Here is a 17,899-nt window from a genome sequence, read left to right as displayed (position 1 = left end):
CCACGGTGAAGGATTATGAAAGAGCATGAAAAAGAACGGCTTTTAGAGATGTGTGACACTGGGTGATGTAACGGAAAGCGGACAAGACAGTCTTTGTTCTAGTCCGGAAATCAATAAATGCTTGTCACTTTCGCTCGGGCAGACGGAATTTTATACGGGGGATTACAGCTCTTGGTGGTCATTTATGTGTGTGTGTTTGTGCGGAGTGTGGGGGGGGGGGGGGGGGGGCTGGGAGAAAGAGAGCAAGTTTGAAAACAAAACCTTTCTCACTGGAATCTAAAATGGCTAAACAGTCCAACTTTACGTGGATGCATTTCGCATTAATCAATTTGTCATGCAGTCTTTCTCTCTCACTCTGTCTCACTTTGTCTATGTTTCTCTGACTGGTGTTGCTTAATATATATATATATATATATATATATATATATATATATATAGGTACTAGATGAATACCCGCTTCGCCGGGTAGTCGGCTTCGCCGGGAAGAAGTACACCGTACGCAATTGACGCCACACGAAGGAAGGGAGATAAACGCGCAAAACACTGGAGAAGATAAGGAAGAGTAATACACGGCTTCGCCGGGATGAAAGCGTTGTGGACAGTGACCTTCTAAAAATAGTAACGGGAATATGGATTGAGCGTTGTGGACAGTGACCTTCTAAAAATAGCAACAGGACAAAGGATTGACGCCACACGAAGGAAGGGAGATAAACGCAAAACACTGGAGAAGATAAGGAAGAGTTACTGGGAATGGATCTGGGAAGATGAACAAAAAAAAACAAAATCGGTTCAGCGCTGCGCGCTGAGAGCACGTGTTGAAAATTCTCATCGACCAGGTTGTGTCCGGGGTCTACCTGAATATGCCGACCAAATTTGAAGCAGATCCATCGAGAACTTTGGCCGTGCATCGCGAACACACACACACACACACACACACACACACACACACACACACACACACACACACACACACACACACAGACAGACACAAGTCGTATATAAATATAGAAGCGCGTTTTGTGTAATTACGCATATGCGTGCGTGTGTAGGGGAAGTCTGTCATTTTCATTTCAAACAATTATTTACACAAGCAACTTGATGTCACGGTATGTATCTTGTAACTCGGTGAACCCTCACACCTCCACTCGCTCTACATAAAGGATAAATAATCGTATGTAAAACTTAATTGTAACCTTCACGAAAAAAAATTCACACACCGATACCGACGAACTGCTTTGACACTCAGGGCCGGACCCAGGGGGGGGGGGTGGTTCCAGGGGTTCCGGAACCCCACCCCTGGAAAAAGCATGTACCTTGCTTTGAGTGTGTGGGTTTTTTTTACTAGTTTTAGCACCAAAACAATGCTGCTCTTAACCCTCAAAACAAGGCCCAGAATGCACCAGATTGCACAGATTTTAACCGTTTTTCAAATTTTTTCCGGGGGACCCTTTGAAGCTAACATAAAAAGATTGCAAAAAAAGACACAGGGAGCAAAAAATTCTGTAAGCCATGAAGGTTCTTTCAATGTAACAGACGATAAAAAAGCGGGTACCAAAGTTTTACCAAAGTCTACGACGACCCCTAATTGTCACTCAAACAAACTACACAGGGCGCAAAGACAATTGCACGATTACAGAGCGCAAGATATCTGTAGCCGAAGGTATTTGAAACAGACGACAAAAAGCGGCTACCAAGGTTTACGACGACCCCTGGTCACTAAGACACACGATTACAGAGCGCAAGATATCTGTAGCCGAAGTTCTTTGAAACAGACAACAAAAAGCGGCTACCAAGGTTTACGACGACCCCTTGACACTAAAACAAACCAAACAGACCGCAAAAAATCTGTGTAGGCCCTTGCGAACAGACGACAAAAACGGGAAGCAAGATTTGTGCACGGGTCTGGCACTGAAGGGCCATCATAACTGTACAAGTACAGGCAGGAGTGAGGCCCACACTTGATAATCTGTCAAGCTGACAGCACCGATTCTTTTTGCAAGCAGTCAAGCCGAAATAAGGCGCACGGCGTTCTCCATAGATAATAAAATCCTCCTTCGTCTCACAGACAGTTTTGACAACCTGTCAATCATTCTTACGCTTTACGCCACGCCCACTATACACTCTTCAAGACAGTTTTTTTTATTTTTACATTGTACTTTTCAGAAACACCAGAAACAAATGACAGACTAATTGATTCCAGCAGCTCAACTTACTCGACTTCTGATTCTATCGTATTCCAAAACATTTGACCTTCACCTCTTGAACAACTTCCCGTTTCAAGGACATTGGATGATTCCCTTTTTCTGCTGCAAGAAATTCGAGAGAGAAAAATATACACGGGGGAAAAAAAGGAACAAGCAGCCATTAACACAGAAACAAAATTGAGTCCCAATAAAATGTTCTCTAGCCGACTGTCCCACAGAACAGAACTCGCCGTTCTCCAGACTGCAGTCACACAAGTTCTAGTCCCTCCCAGACTTTCCTCATTTTTTCGCAGTTCATCATGTCACCTGTCACGCTCTTTCGCCTTCGTCTTCACAGGACACGAGCGGCGATATTTCAATGGGGGCAAAGTTTGGGCGATAAAAATCGAATCATATAAAAAGCACGACGGAAGAAGAAAACGATCGGACATTCCCTGCATGAAAAAGCAACTGAGCGGCGCTGTGATTCAGTCTCTCAGCAAACGTGTATTTGTAACATCTGTTAACGCGTATATTCCTTTTAGAAGACAAGTCCATAAAATAACGAAAAAACCCGAAAGCGTGAAAATGTACAAAGAAAAAGAAAAACAACAGTTTTGATAGTGTATTTGAATGATTTTTTTTGTTATTGCGATTTGTTTATTGTGACATCGGCCATATCATAGCTCTTTCGTTGTGAGTTCCACATACACTCCATTGTGTTAGCCGATAAACGCTTTGTATGTTTTCCTTTCAAAGCCCCCCACCCCCCGACCCCCTCCCCTCCGCTACCCGCCCTCCACCCCCACCCGACCCCCAAAAAGACTTCCGTCCCCAAATCAAGTGTCATTCTCAAACAGAATAGTATCCAGTTTTCCGATCAAGTTCAGATTTTAATCGGTAAAATACTGTAAGTTTTCGGATAACGCCACCAATGAACATACACGTGACATACAACTAAAAAAGATTCTACAGCGATAGGAGGAAATTTATATAATATACAAAAGGTTATTTATTGGAATGCTTAATCATTGACAAAACAAAACATTCACAAGTTCGACAACCTAATTGTCTTTATATAGTAGACAGTAATACGTATAGGTTACAACACGAGTGGTTTTTTATATGGCTTGTATTTCAGTCAAGACCCAGCGGATGAATATCATCGGGAGACACGAGCCTCTGGCGAGTGGCTCTCGATCGATATTCCCGCTGGGTCTTGACTGAAATACAAGCCATATAAAAAACCACGAGTGTTGTAATCTGTATATCCCATTCTACCATCAAACACAAAGTGTAGACTACTAGCGGCACTGTTGCGATCTGTGCAGGGTAAAACTGTTGCCAGCGAGACTTAGCCCTTTTGCAACCTTAAACTAAGTGACCGTCGCTGAAAAAATAAAACGAATGAGTGCATCGATAAGTACGCGGTAACACTACTTTCAGACCATTTAAAAGCTTTAAGTAAAGGTTCATAAGTTGCAAGAAAGTAATGAAGTCGAATAGAAATTAATTTAGTTGAAGCGCACAATTCTTTTGTTTTGCGTTTCAGGTCGGCAGAACGGGCGAAACGGGTTTGGGACCCATTTGGCTTACTCGATTCAGAATCGATTCCACGTTGTTTTTCTCGAACGTGTGTAATTAGGCTTATTGACAGAGAAGCAAATTTTAGGGAACAAATATGTAGGTTTAGATTTAACCATTTGCTCCCTATTTGAAATGTATCTACGTGATAAACTGTTTTGCGAGTGTGTTTGCATGGATGAACTTAAACTGGTATGGTGTGAGGAAAACGCGACCGACACGTCTGTCACCGCCGATTGATTGCATTTTGAAGGAATATGACTGGATTACGGAAAAATATGTGGACTTACTGCAGAGCCAGGCAAAAGAGTAGACTTGCTCGCAAAACACCTGAAACAGCCGATGTTTGATAGCTGAAGGCGCACACCATAACACACTACCGACAGATTCTCAAAAGTCGTCTGCTAACGATGCAAGGGGAGGGTACTCGTGTTTTTGTTTTGGTTCGCTAGCATCTGGTTATCTTGTAAGTTGAATGTTCGTTTTTTTCGACCTGCATTGCTTTCATAATGAAAGAAACTTTTGCTTATTGCATCTCATACATCAGATCAGTTCTGAGATTCATTTTTGCGTGCAACTGATATGGTTTTCTGAGCCGTGCAATACGATTTTAGAACTTCATACAAATGTGTCACATTGTTCGGCGCGAGGTCAAAGGTCGGGAGGAAAGTAGTCCTTTGCCCAAATCGGAATCTGCACTATCATATATTTTTTGGAGTCCATGATGTATTTATTGAGCTATAAAAATACAACATATATACCCATACTGAAGTAACAGAGACAAAGAAGGGAGGTCATGGGATATAAATAAATATATAGGGGGGGGGGGGGTGATATATCTGATATTGCTAAAAGTACTTACCGTCCGCAGTGTGCGGTGTCCAGAACTGCTGCATATCCGGCATGAGGTTCTTGAGGTTGTCTGCTGGTGCCGCTCCCCCCAAGAATCCTCCCATTAGAGCGAAGCTAGCGCCTGCAACATAATGGGTGAAAAATGTTCAAACAAAAACAACAAGAAAATTGGCAAACACTAGACCCAGGTTCGGCTTTGTCTTGAACCAGAATGGAAATGCGATGAACAGTCTGTGGAAGGACATTGAGAGAAAGCTTTGCAGTTGCCGGTGTAACACGAGAAAATTACTCCCACGAGATTTTTACTCCGGAGTAAACATTTCGTAGGAAAAAGTTACTCCCTTTACGAAAAAAGCACTCCCCCATTGCACGAGAAAATTACTCCCCAAGACAGGTGAGTTCCGAGTAAACATTTCGTACAAAAATGTTACTCCCCTGACCAATAAATAACGAATAAATTACTTCACCCCAACACGAGCAATTTAACTTCCCATGCCAGGTGTACGAAATTTGTACTCCCTTGTCCCCTGTTAGTCTTGGTGGTGGAAGGGGTGGAAGGAGGGTAGCGCGACATTCGTGTGCGCGAGATCACTTATTGGCATTATCCCTTCACCCGCATCCCATTTTTGCGTACGAGATTTTTACTGGAAGTAAAAAAAAATGGGGAGTAAAAAATTCGTGGAGGGAGTAATTTGTTCGTGCCTTGGGGAGTTTTTTTCGCGTACGAAAAGTGTACTCGGAGTAAGAATTTCGTACGAAATATTTACTCCGGAGTAAATTTTTCGTGGAGTAAAAATTTCGTGTTACACCGGAAAAGCAACAAAAAGGCCGGAGAAAGAAGAAATTTAGTTGGGAGGAAGTGAGACATGGGTTGCTGACTTGATACCAGTGTCTTATATTTATTCCTGCCAAAACAAATCGACGGAATGCAAAAACAATAATAGTTATTAAAAAGATATTAAAACACAACAGATATTTCTCATAAAATGGTATTTAAAAAATAAAAGAGAATAAAAAAAAAAGAGTTCAGACTGGCAGAGTATCGTTTCCTCTCCCCTGATCAAGGCTGGTCAAACTCAATCAATCAAATCAAATCAAATTAACTTTATTGTCTCACATGGAGAAATTGCACTGGTGGTACATAACATAAATACACACGAAGGACTACAAGTCGACAAACTAGTCAATCAAACAACTAGTCAATCAAACACCTAGTCAATCAAACAACTAGTCAATCAAACAACTAGTCAATCAAACAACTAGTCAATCAAACACCTAGTCAATCAAACAACTAGTCAATCAAACAACAAGTCAATCAAACAACTAGTCAATCAAACAACTAGTCAATCAAACAACTAGTCAATCAAACAACTAGTCAATCAAACAACTAGTCAATCAAACAACGAGTCAATCAAACAACTAGTCAATCAAACAACAAGTCAATCAAACAACTAGTCAATCAAACAACTAGTCAATCAAACAACGAGTCAATCAAACAACTAGTCAATCAAACAAACAAGTCTCTTGTCGATTTTTAGTTTATTACAATAATTTCCAGGAGTCCAAACGAGAAATAGTATAGTCTATACCATTATGCCGAAACAAACTCGATCGGATTTGTGTAACTGTTGGACCGGACTCAATCAATCTACCATTTATGAGTGGATCCCTGGAGCCATTCCTACATCACCCCATTATCGGCGACTCTCGCAAATCCTCGCTTTATTCCCTTGCCTCGCTCTCGCCGGGTGACTGCCTCTGAACGCGCCACAAGAGGATGGGGGAAAATTAATTGGGAAAAGTGATCAACTCATCAAGATATAGGCCCGTGCTCGGACAGTCCGGGGTGGTCACTCTGATCGCTCAACTGCCAACGCGTCACACCCTGGACATTGTCCAATCAAGTCCTCCTCTCTCGCTCCTCCCCCCCCCCCCCTTCTTACTTTTCTTCAATGTCCTCGTGCCACTTTATCCCATTATCCTCCCTGTTTTGTATCTGCTTACCTCTCCCTGTCCTCGCATCTTCGCAAGCTCTAATCAAGTCAATCAGCAGGACTATGATCAAGTTGTTCTTGCTGCTGTTCCTACTTCTCGTACTATTACTACATGTACTACCAAATATGTTCGAGGCCTCGTTAATGCTACGTTTGTTGCTGATTTTTGTGGGTTTTTTATTTGTGAGTTTGTTTGTTTTCTGGGTGTTTTTTTGTGGTGTGTTATTTTTTGCTTACGTCCTTCAGAATGTTCCGCATTTCGTCCACGGATGGCCATTAATTTTAATCGTGTAAAAAGACCAAAGGTTGCGCGAAACAGCAATAACATATATTAACACGGACGTTGCGGATGACTCGAAACGCCAAGAAACGTTCTATTTAATCTCAAAAGTATGCGTTCAGTATGTGCACATGCCAGAAAAAGGGTAACAAAACAAACACAACGAAACCAACAAAGGAAAAGAAAAGGAGCGGACGTCGCAGTCTATGATGAATCTGTCATCATGTCTAGCCGAGATAATGCAATTAGTGGGAAGCAGTCTTGCTTTCGCGTCTGTAATCCAGATCTGTCCGACGCGGAAATTGACCAGTGGCCAGTTACTGACTGACCCGCGCCCCCGAGTGACTGGAGGAACAGATCAAATTCGTCCATTTGTCCCCTGATAACTGCATGAAGATCACTGGACAAGCACAATCATCAGTTGCTAATTCGCTCCGTTTGTTTGTTTGTTTGGGTGGTTGTTGCTGCCGTTGTTGTTGTTGTTGTTGTTGTTGTTGTTGTTGTTGTTGTTGTTGCTGTTGTTGATGTTTTTGGTGTTGTTGTTCTTGTTCTTGTTCTTGTTACGGTGCTTGTTGTTCGTACCGTGTTCTTGCTGTTCTTGTTTGTTTCGTGTTACAAAATGAAAGCGTCTCCATTATTCACATTTTCCCCAAATAGCAATCTTGTTTTTCTGACCCAGTGGTTATACATATATAATTCGAGAAAGAAGGTACAAAATAAACATGAATTATTCATGCACTGTATGGACAACAAGACAGAAAACAAGACCTTACGCTTTCATAATTATCGTATCGATTATTCCTCAAAAATGTGTCGACGACCTCTCTCCCCCAATCCGAACGATGAATTTTTCAACACGAGTACCATTTCGCGTGACAATGACTTCAAAAGGAAGCCCACAAGAAATCAAAGTTTTACACCTAAGCAGACGCATGAAGGATGAAACCCGCAACCCCAGAGGAATGGCATCCAGAACGTGGAAGTAACATCGTCCTCTAAATTACAAAACTAATCAGCACTGAAACGCAACGAAAACGCAAGCAAAACGCGTCCCCTGAAACGAAAAAGATCCATTCCGGTTACAAGCAAGGCAGAAAGACGACACCCTGTCGATAACGTGGCCGGTGAGGATGCGACCAAGTTGTTGGGCCGACCTTTTCACAGAGGCCCAGAGCAGCAGAGGCGTGGTGCTCCAGAGGCCGGAGCCAGGGGAGGCCTAATTTGGCCGTGACAGATTGCCATGCTTGCGTGATTGACAGGCGCTTCAGGAACCATGCACAGGCTAGCGTGAAGGGAACTCATTTGGCCCCGCCCGCCAAATAGACCCCGACATGCATTTTTAATGACCGCCAGATAAGGAAAGTAATACATTTCAAAAGTTAAAGAAAATCGAAGTAGGCCTCGCGAAACAAAACAAAAAGGACGGAAAGACAAGGGGTGAATGAAGGAGGGAGGGGGGGTGGGGGGGAGTAAACAACCAGACGCAGAAGGGGGGATGCGGTTCGGGGAAAAAAGAAGACTCTCTTGGGAAAGTTGCTCATGCGAATCCGTTCTGTATGGCTGCCGGGAAAATAAATTGCAGGCCCCTTGTTGGAATGAACAGACTGGGATTGAAAGTTCGAACATGAACAAAATCTGAAGAGAGAGAGAGAGAGAGAGAGAGAGAGAGAGAGAGAGAGAGACAGAGAGAGAGACAGAGACAGACAGACAGAGAGAGAGACAGAGAGACACAAAGAGACAAAGAGACAGACAGACACACACTCACACACACACACACACACACACACACACACACACACACACACACACACACACACACACACACACAGAGAAAGATACAGAGACAGAAAAAGAGAGACAGACTGAAACAGAGACAGACAGACAGACAGACAGACAGACAGACAGACAGACAGACAGACAGACAGACAGACAGACAGACAGACAGACAGACAGACCGATACAGAGACAGAGGGAGGCAGAGCTAGTCTGAGACGGAGAAACAGATAGGCAGTCAGACAGACAGAGATGGAGTCAGTGAGATAGGAATTTGTCAGACCGACAATTGAACTTCAAAATAAATTCAATGTGGTACAACTTGCCATATTGTTCCAGTCAATTTTTTTTTTACCTGGCTCAAAGCTCATGAGAATGTCGAAGGAGATGCTAAACATCACCAAGAAAAGATATACTTTCGCATCGGTACCATTTCCTTTCTGGGCACATTTCTTTTTAAACCATCAATGTGTGTAATTAAGCGGTACGAAATGTATCTGTCTGTCTGTTTGTTTGTTTGTTTGTTTGTTTGTTTGTTTGTTTGTTTGTTTGTTTGTTCGTGGGCTGAAACTCCCACGGCTTTTACGTGTATGACCGTTTTTACCCCGCCATTTAGGCAGCCATACGCCGCTTTCGGAGGAAGCATGCTGGGTATTTTCGTGTTTCTATAACCCACCGAACTCTGACATGGATTACAGGATCTTTTTCGTTGCGCACTTGGTCTTGTGCTTGCGTGTACACACGGGGGTGTTCGGACACCGAGGAGAGTCTGCACACAAATTTGACTCTGAGAAATAAATCTCTCACCGAACGTGGGGACGAACTCACGCTGACAGCGGCCAACTGGATACAAATACAAATACAAACTGGATAGCGCGCTACCGACTGAGCTACATCCCCGCCCACGAAATGCATCTCAAATGTAACATCACACCGCTTTGCACCTCTGCATATTGTATGATATAGAACGCATAAAAATCAAAGCCGTCAAATTCATCTCTAGATTTTATACATCAGAAGAGGAAGTGGACGAAAACATGCAGCTGCTCCAAAAGAGCAACATGTAAGTTTGATCCATAGCTTATCTATTGATTTGTCCATTTTGTGTTCATCTCCCTCGTCGATCATCTTCAGCGCTTTTACTAGATTAAAGTGGGTTTAAGAACAACAAAAAGAGTGCCGACTAAGTTCATATCTTTTAAAGTTTTCCCGCTTGCATGAACGAAGGTCTATGCTAGCCTGGCTTGTTCTTCTCTTTTTCTTTTCTTATTTTTTTCCCACTCAAGTGACCTCTCTCGGTTTAAGACATTTCATAAAATACAACTTGTCGTGCAAGTCTTCGGGGAAAAGGTTCGTCGATGCGACAATTGGTCCGTCTCCATCCCCACCCCTCCGTACTTCTGCGTTGCTTGTGAGAATGGGGGTGGGGCGGAGTGGAATGGGTGGGGGTAGGGTGTGAGAAGTTGTAGTGCTACTGGACAGAAAACAAAGTGCGGGGTGGGTGGGGATGAGGGTGGGGAATACAATGAGAATGAAATGGCGATCTTGCTGTGGGAAGTTCTTTTCCTCCTTCTCCTGATTTATTGATAAGCCGCGCAGGGTGTCACGGGTAATTGAAACAAGTCACGTGACAGACTTTTGTTGTCCCCGACGCTGGAGACCCTTAATGGACAAATAAAAACTATTCAGGGAAAAGAGGAGAGAAGAAGACAAGAGACGAAAAAAAAGTTGAAAAAAAAGAAGCTTGATTTGGTCGCCCCATTGTTATGCTTACATCATTATTGTAACGCCGGGAGCCCCCTCTGTGCAGGAATTGAAATTGCGGGGACTTGTGGTGGTCATCTCCCCATCTTCCTTACGGTAACGAGCAAATAAATATAGCCGCGCACGATATTTCCCTCCTGCTTTTTTCTTTTTTTCTTTTATCATCATCATATTTTTTTCTTCATTTAGTTGTGTTTTGTTGTGTTTTCGTTTTGTGTTGTCGTTACTGTTTTTTTTTTTACCGTCCACAACGTTGGATGCAGGTTTCAAAGTGTGTAAGCTGTTGGTTGTGTAGCTCGTGACTTAACAAACCACTTTCTTGTTTTACAGCCTGACATTTTCCTAATAAATCGTGCCTCTGAAACACACACCCCCCTCCCCCCCCCCCCCCCACACACACACTTGCAATAAACCAGCAGCATGAATGACGAAGCGAAAAGGCTATAGAACCTTTTATGCGGTAATAACTGACGTAATAAATTACTTGAATAAATAATGAAGGCAAACGCAGTCGAAATTTGATGAGCTAAACTCTTCCATGTGTTCTGAGGGAAGAGAAGGGGGAAGATGATGGAAGAGTAGCAGGCCCATCGAATCCTAACAGTTGACATATCCGTTACAAAAAATATAATCCTTACCCCACGGAACTTATTTGTTTGTGTGCGTGTTTGTATCTGGTGAGTACATGTTCACTGTTGTCTTATCCCTCAGAAGTAGTTTGAAATAATAAGTCGAGTTAAAATAAGCGTAAGTTTATTTTAGCGCATCATCGGAAAGGAGTCTCCCTAATAGGTCCAGAGGCCTGTGAGGACACAAACAATCATTAGTTACGGGTTTAGGTTTTTTTTTGGTTTTTTTTTAGACGCATGAGCTACAACATTCAGCTCGTCAAGAAAAGACAGACAGACAGACAGACAGACAGACAGACAGACAGACAGACAGACAGATAGACAGATAGACATAAATCAATACATAAAGAAAATAAGGACAACTGGACAGCAAAGTTTCATTTCCCAACACAAGTATCTTTACTACTCAGTTCTGGAATGGAATCCGTCTTGCCGGAAATAGCTGCGTCCACTCTGCTCATAACGTAATTTCCTGCAAAGGGTTACAAAGCATTCGTTATCCTCTGACACGATTCCTGTTGTCTCTTGGATTTCCGCACGTAATAGAGCAGATAAAGAATGAGAAATAAGTAGGACATCATGCATGCAGCTGGTGGTGAAAAGTAAGCATACTTCAACACCTCTTTAGGCAGTCTGCATGATTGCTTCGCTCTTATTTACAACCTACCCCCTACACATTTTCTCTAGTACGCAATCAAGTTCACTGACATGCGCACGCACGCACGCACGGACGCACGCACGCACGCACGCACGCACGCACACACTCACGTACATACACACACACACACACGCACACACACACACACACACACACACACACACATACATACTCACACACATACTTACTCACACCCACACTGTTACTCATTCGTAGAGAGGAAAATAGGAAAGAGAGCGAGACAGAGACAGAGAGACACACACAAAGAAAGACAGAGAGAGAGACAGAGAGGGAGAGAGAGAGAGAGAGAGAGAGAGAGAGCGAGAGAGAGAGACTCAGACTCAGACTCAGAACTTTATTACAAAAGGATAAAGGTTTTAGGCAAAGCCTATTCTTCCAACCTGTCCTTTATACAACACATAAAGACAGACGGACATAAAAAGAGAAAGAGAGAGAGGGAGAGAGAGAGAGTCAACGAGAGAGAGAGAGAGAGAGAGAGAGTCAACGAGAGAGAGAGAGTCAACGAGAGAGAGAGAGACAGAGAGAGAGACAGAGAGAGAGAGAGACAGAGAGAGAGAGTTCTATAGTTTTATATTTTGCCATGTGAGGGGCGCCTGAACTTGGATTATAGCGTGTCGAATTACTAGTCCACATGCAAGCCAATTTTTCAGCACCCCTTTCTGCAGGCTTTGATTTATGGTTTACGGAAAGTATTGCAGCAACACAAAAGGTGTAACATAAGGCACCGAGAATGTGTTCTGCTAGAAGAATGGGAGAATGTGTATGACGTGAATGTGCTGAACAGAGACGGGAAAAAGATGGGACTTCAAGATAAAGAAGAAGTGTAATATTTTCTATCCGCAACATTTTAGAAGTTTTGGGTTAACAAAAAAAAAAGCACAAACAAGTTCACCCGTAAACGTTATTACTTTCATCTGCTTTGCATTACTTACAAGCAAAGCATGCAAATGAAATTTTCATTTGTGTGTGTCGAGTATGACCTCTCCAAAACTCTCGTGATTTCACGTGTAATGAAGAGACAGATTGGAACCGTCAACCTTGAGTACCGAGACCGAAATATTTCGAAAACGAACAGTTAAAGCGATGGTGAACTAAATTATTAATTACTATTGTCACCGTTTTCAATTGCTTTGTTTGTATACCAGTACTCTTGATTTCGGTACCGTTGTGTTCCTAAGACTCTGCACATTCATTTGATACAAGGCTCGCTGTGTATAACTGGATCAAACACGTGATATTCGCTAATGAATAAAGTAATTAGTATTTCCGAAGAAGGTATATACTGTGACTAATTGTAACCTGGCAGTGAGTAGTGTATCACCTCAACAGTTGGTTTACGTCCGCATGCACACGTGTACGTATGTTTGGTTTTTAGACACATGCCACAGGAAGCAGGATATCAGCAACATAGTAATTATAGCCGCAGTTTGCATTTCATATTTTCAAAAATATCTACTTCCCCAAGCAGATAATCAGAACCAAACAGTGTACGTACACGGGTACATAAGAACGTAGACCGACTGGTTCGGTGACACCCTCCTCACTGCCATGCTCCAATTAATCATAGTATGTACCTTAATCGGAACAAACTAATTACTTCATTAATTCGCGAATATCACGTGTTTGATCGAGTTATACACAGTGAGCCTTGTATGAACAGAAAGTACGGTCTGAGGAACACAATGATAATATAGGCCTACCCAAATCAAGAGTACTGGTCAACAAAACAAAGTACGGTCTGAGGACCACAATAATAATATAGGCCTACCCAAATCAAGAGAACTGGTCAACAAAAGAAAGTACGGTCTGAGGACCACAATAATAATATAGGCCTACCCAAATCAAGAGAACTGGTCAACAAAACAAAGTACGGTCTGAGGAACACAATGATAATATAGGCCTACCCAAATCAAGAGTACTGGTCAACAAAACAAAGTACGGTCTGAGGAACACAATGATAATATAGGCCTACCCAAATCAAGAGAACTGGTCAACAAAACAAAGTACGGTCTTAGGAACGCAATGATAATATAGGCCTACCCAAATCAAGAGAACTGGTCAACAAAAGAAAGTACGGTCTGAGGACCACAATAATAATATAGGCCTACCCAAATCAAGAGAACTGGTCAACAAAAGAAAGTACGGTCTGAGGACCACAATAATAATATAGGCCTACCCAAATCAAGAGAACTGGTCAACAAAAGAAAGTACGGTCTGAGGACCACAATAATAATATAGGCCTACCCAAATCAAGAGAACTGGTCAACAAAAGAAAGTACGGTCTTAGGAACACAATGATAATATAGGCCTACCCAAATCAAGAGTACTGGTCAACAAAAGAAAGTACGGTCTTAGGAACGCAATGATAATATAGGCCTACCCAAATCAAGACAACTGGTCAACAAAAGAAAGTACGGTCTTAGGAACACAATGATAATATAGGCCTACCCAAATCAAGAGTACTGGTCAACAAAAGAAAGTACGGTCTTAGGAACGCAATGATAATATAGGCCTACCCAAATCAAGACAACTGGTCAACAAAAGAAAGTACGGTCTTAGGAACGCAATGATAATATCTAGGCCTACCCAAATCAAGAGTACTGGTCAACAAAAGAAAGTACGGTCTTAGGAACGCAATGATAATATAGGCCTACCCAAATCAAGACAACTGGTCAACAAAAGAAAGTACGGTCTTAGGAACGCAATGATAATATAGGCCTACCCAAATCAAGAGTACTGGTCAACAAAACAAAGTACGGTCTGAGGACCACAATGATAATATAGGCCTACCCAAATCAAGACAACTGGTCAACAAAACAAAGTACGGTCTTAGGAACGCAATGATAATATAGGCCTACCCAAATCAAGACAACTGGTCAACAAAAGAAAGTACGGTCTGAGGACCACAATGATAATATAGGCCTACCCAAATCAAGAGTACTGGTCAACAAAAGAAAGTACGGTCTTAGGAACGCAATGATAATATAGGCCTACCCAAATCAAGAGTACTGGTCAACAAAAGAAAGTACGGTCTTAGGACCACAATGATAATATAGGCCTACCCAAATCAAGAGAACTGGTCAACAAAACAAAGTACGGTCTTAGGAACGCAATGATAATATAGGCCTACCCAAATCAAGACAACTGGTCAACAAAACAAAGTACGGTCTGAGGAACACAATGATAATATAGGCCTACCCAAATCAAGAGAACTGGTCAACAAAACAAAGTACGGTCTTAGGAACGCAATGATAATATAGGCCTACCCAAATCAAGAGTACTGGTCAACAAAACAAAGTACGGTCTGAGGAACACAATGATAATATAGGCCTACCCAAATCAAGAGAACTGGTCAACAAAAGAAAGTACGGTCTGAGGACCACAATGATAATATAGGCCTACCCAAATCAAGAGTACTGGTCAACAAAACAAAGACGCACGAAACAATTGAAAACGGTGACTGTCGTAAGTAATAATTACATATAGGGGTGTGTATAGGTTTCGGTCGATGTGTTTGTTTGTTTGTTTGTGTGTTTGTGTGTTTGTGTTCGCATATAGATCTCAAGAATGAACGGACCGATCGTCACCAAACTTGGTGAACAGGTTCTATACATTCCTGAGACGGTCCTTACAAAAATTGGGACCAGTCAAACACACGGTTAGGGAGTTATTGGTGGATTAAGATTCTACAAGGACTTATAGAGGGACATATTAATGGTCAAAGGGAAATAACCTTCTCAGTTGGTGGCAGTGAGGATGGTTATTTCCCTTTGACCAACGGGGGTGTTTTTCCTACCTCGGAGGAATTTCTTGTTTAGTTCACTATTACCTAAGAACACCTTAGCAGTTTACATACAATCATCGGACGTTGTGAATGAACCATTCAAACGCATGTATTATTATTATTATTATTATTAACTCTTCATGAGAGTATGGACTGGGTGGCCGAGTGGTAACGCACTTGCGCCCGGAAGTGAGAGGTTGCGAGTTCGACCCTGGGTCAGGGCGTTAGCAATTTTCTCCCCCCCCTTTCCTAACCTAACCGGATGAGACGAAAAACCGAGGTCCCTTCGTGTACACTACATTGGGGTGTGCACGTTAAAGATCCCACGATTGACAAAAGGGTCTTTCCTGGCAAAATTGTATAGGCATAGATAAAAATGTCCACCGTGTGACTTGGAATAAAGGCCGTGGAAGGTGAATGCTCGCCCTAATAGGCTTGAGGTTTGCTGGCCGATGTGAATGCGTGATATATTGTGTAAAAACTTCCATCTCACACGGCATTAATAGGTAACATGCGCCTTGAGTCGCCTCGTGTGGTGAGATATGTGCGCGATATAAATTTTCGTAAATAAAATAAAATAAAATAAATAAATAAATTTCCAAATCTTCAAAAGGCTCATACGAACACTGAACAGATCCTCAAATGCATGAATTGGTAAACATCAAAGGGCTCGCCATACCAACATCACCTTGAACGCACAAACTCCTGAACCTCCAAAATCTCTTACCAACACTTCTTCAAACGCACCTCTTCCTATGTTAAACAAAAAGTCAAATCATAACAGGAGCTACCACAGCCATCAAATCCAACTCAAACAACATTAAGACTACAACAAAAATTTTAAAAAAGAGAGAAAGCATACACTTTCTTTGATACTGTCGATTTTCGTTCTCTTTTTTTTTCTTTTTGTAGGTCCCTTCCTCTTTCCCCCGAAAGCGGCGTATGGCTGCCTAAATGGCGGGGTAAAAACGGTCATACACGTAAAGTTCCACTCGTGCAAAAAACATGTAGTGTACGTGGGAGTTTCAGCCCATGAACGCAGAAGAAGAAGGTCCCTTCCTCTTTTGGGAAGGTGGGAGTTCCTTCTATAAAATAGGGGCCACACCACTATTGTTCCTCTCACAAAAACCACGCATACTTCTTCTTAAACACAACAGTTCTTCATAACAAAAAAAATAAAAATCCTTTGCAACTCCTCCCAACAAGCCTGAAGGCGTCATTGCCGTCGTGCTCGCCAACAAAAGCCAAGATCTCAGTCTTAACAATCAATCACTGTACCTCCAACAGTCGCACACTTTTTGGAGAGGTGAGTTTCTATGGAGCCTGCGCGGCTTATCTGGGCCTAACACTGGCTGTGGTAAGCTCGTCAACGTCTCCTTTGCGTCTCCTTCACAACTGACGCACCCATGCGGATGACTCTTAGTTAGATTCTTAGTTATAGCTTTTGGGGCAACGTTTCTATGTGTTCATTGTCTCATTGTCTGAACTTAGCGTATAGCCCCATCATGTCCGAAAAAGTATCTGTAATTGTGGAGATTCATTTAAATTGGTTAGTCAGTCAGTCATTGTCTGTATCTGTGCGTATGTGCGTTCACAGCAACCAAAATCTTCCGATCAATATTCAATGTAACGCAAAGTCCCCCCAAAAATCAAAATTTAATAAGAAAACAGCGTAATGAGCAACGTTTCGATGTTTTCACATTGACAGGGGTTGAAATAACTGTGAAATTAAAAAAAAATAGAATGTTTGATTTATCAAACAATTGAGGTTTTGAGGCTGGTTGGGGAGGTGCAAAGACTGCCGAAACGTGTATCATAGCGAATGAAGTTGTGATTCTAAACACTTCGACACACACACACACACACACACACACACACACACACACACACACACACACACACACTGCGCATAAACACGCCATAGAGCAGCCTAGCCAAAGAGGTAAACAAGTCGCGTAAGGCGAAATTACTACATTAAAGTCAAGCTGTCGAACTCACAGAATGAAACTGAACGCACTGTATATTTTCACCAAGACAGTACAGCTTCGTCAATCCCCGCGTGAAGGAAATCGCTCACCTCCCACGTGCAAAACGCAGTGAATTTGACACGCCAGAATAGTGGGGTAGCGTATTGTGCTAAGCAGGAAAGCGCGCTTTTCTGTATTCTTGTTAACTTTCGGAGCTTGTTTTGAATACAACCTATCATATCTATATGTTTTTGGATTCAGGAAATGATAAAGAATAAGATGAAATCATTTTTGGATCGATTTCTTAAATTTTAATCGTAAGACTAATTAATCTATTTTCGTTAAAACCGGCACGGTTGGCCTAGTGGTAAGGCGTCCGCCCCGTGATCGGGAGGTCGTGGGTTCGAACC

At 42.3% G+C, this 17,899-nt stretch overlaps 1 protein-coding gene across 3 annotated transcripts in view; it reads right to left on the bottom strand.

Moving 5' to 3' along the window:
- Positions 1-17,899, bottom strand: part of LOC138960327 (trinucleotide repeat-containing gene 18 protein-like) — a 208,001-nt gene that overhangs the window by 137,452 nt on the left and 52,650 nt on the right. For all 3 annotated transcript variants that reach the window (XR_011453945.1, XM_070332186.1, XM_070332187.1), the window contains exon 3: positions 4,630-4,740. Coding sequence is in view for 2 of the 3 variants with exons in the window: in XM_070332186.1 (XP_070188287.1) it covers positions 4,630-4,740 (111 nt within the window). In the remaining variant the exon portion in view is untranslated. The remainder of the gene's footprint in view (positions 1-4,629; positions 4,741-17,899) is intronic.

This window comes from Littorina saxatilis, linkage group LG2 (genome assembly GCF_037325665.1).
Source record: "Littorina saxatilis isolate snail1 linkage group LG2, US_GU_Lsax_2.0, whole genome shotgun sequence".
Classification (NCBI taxonomy): domain Eukaryota; kingdom Metazoa; phylum Mollusca; class Gastropoda; order Littorinimorpha; family Littorinidae; genus Littorina; species Littorina saxatilis.
The sequence above is the reverse complement of the archived record's forward strand: the minus strand, read 5'-3'. Positions and strand labels throughout refer to the sequence as shown.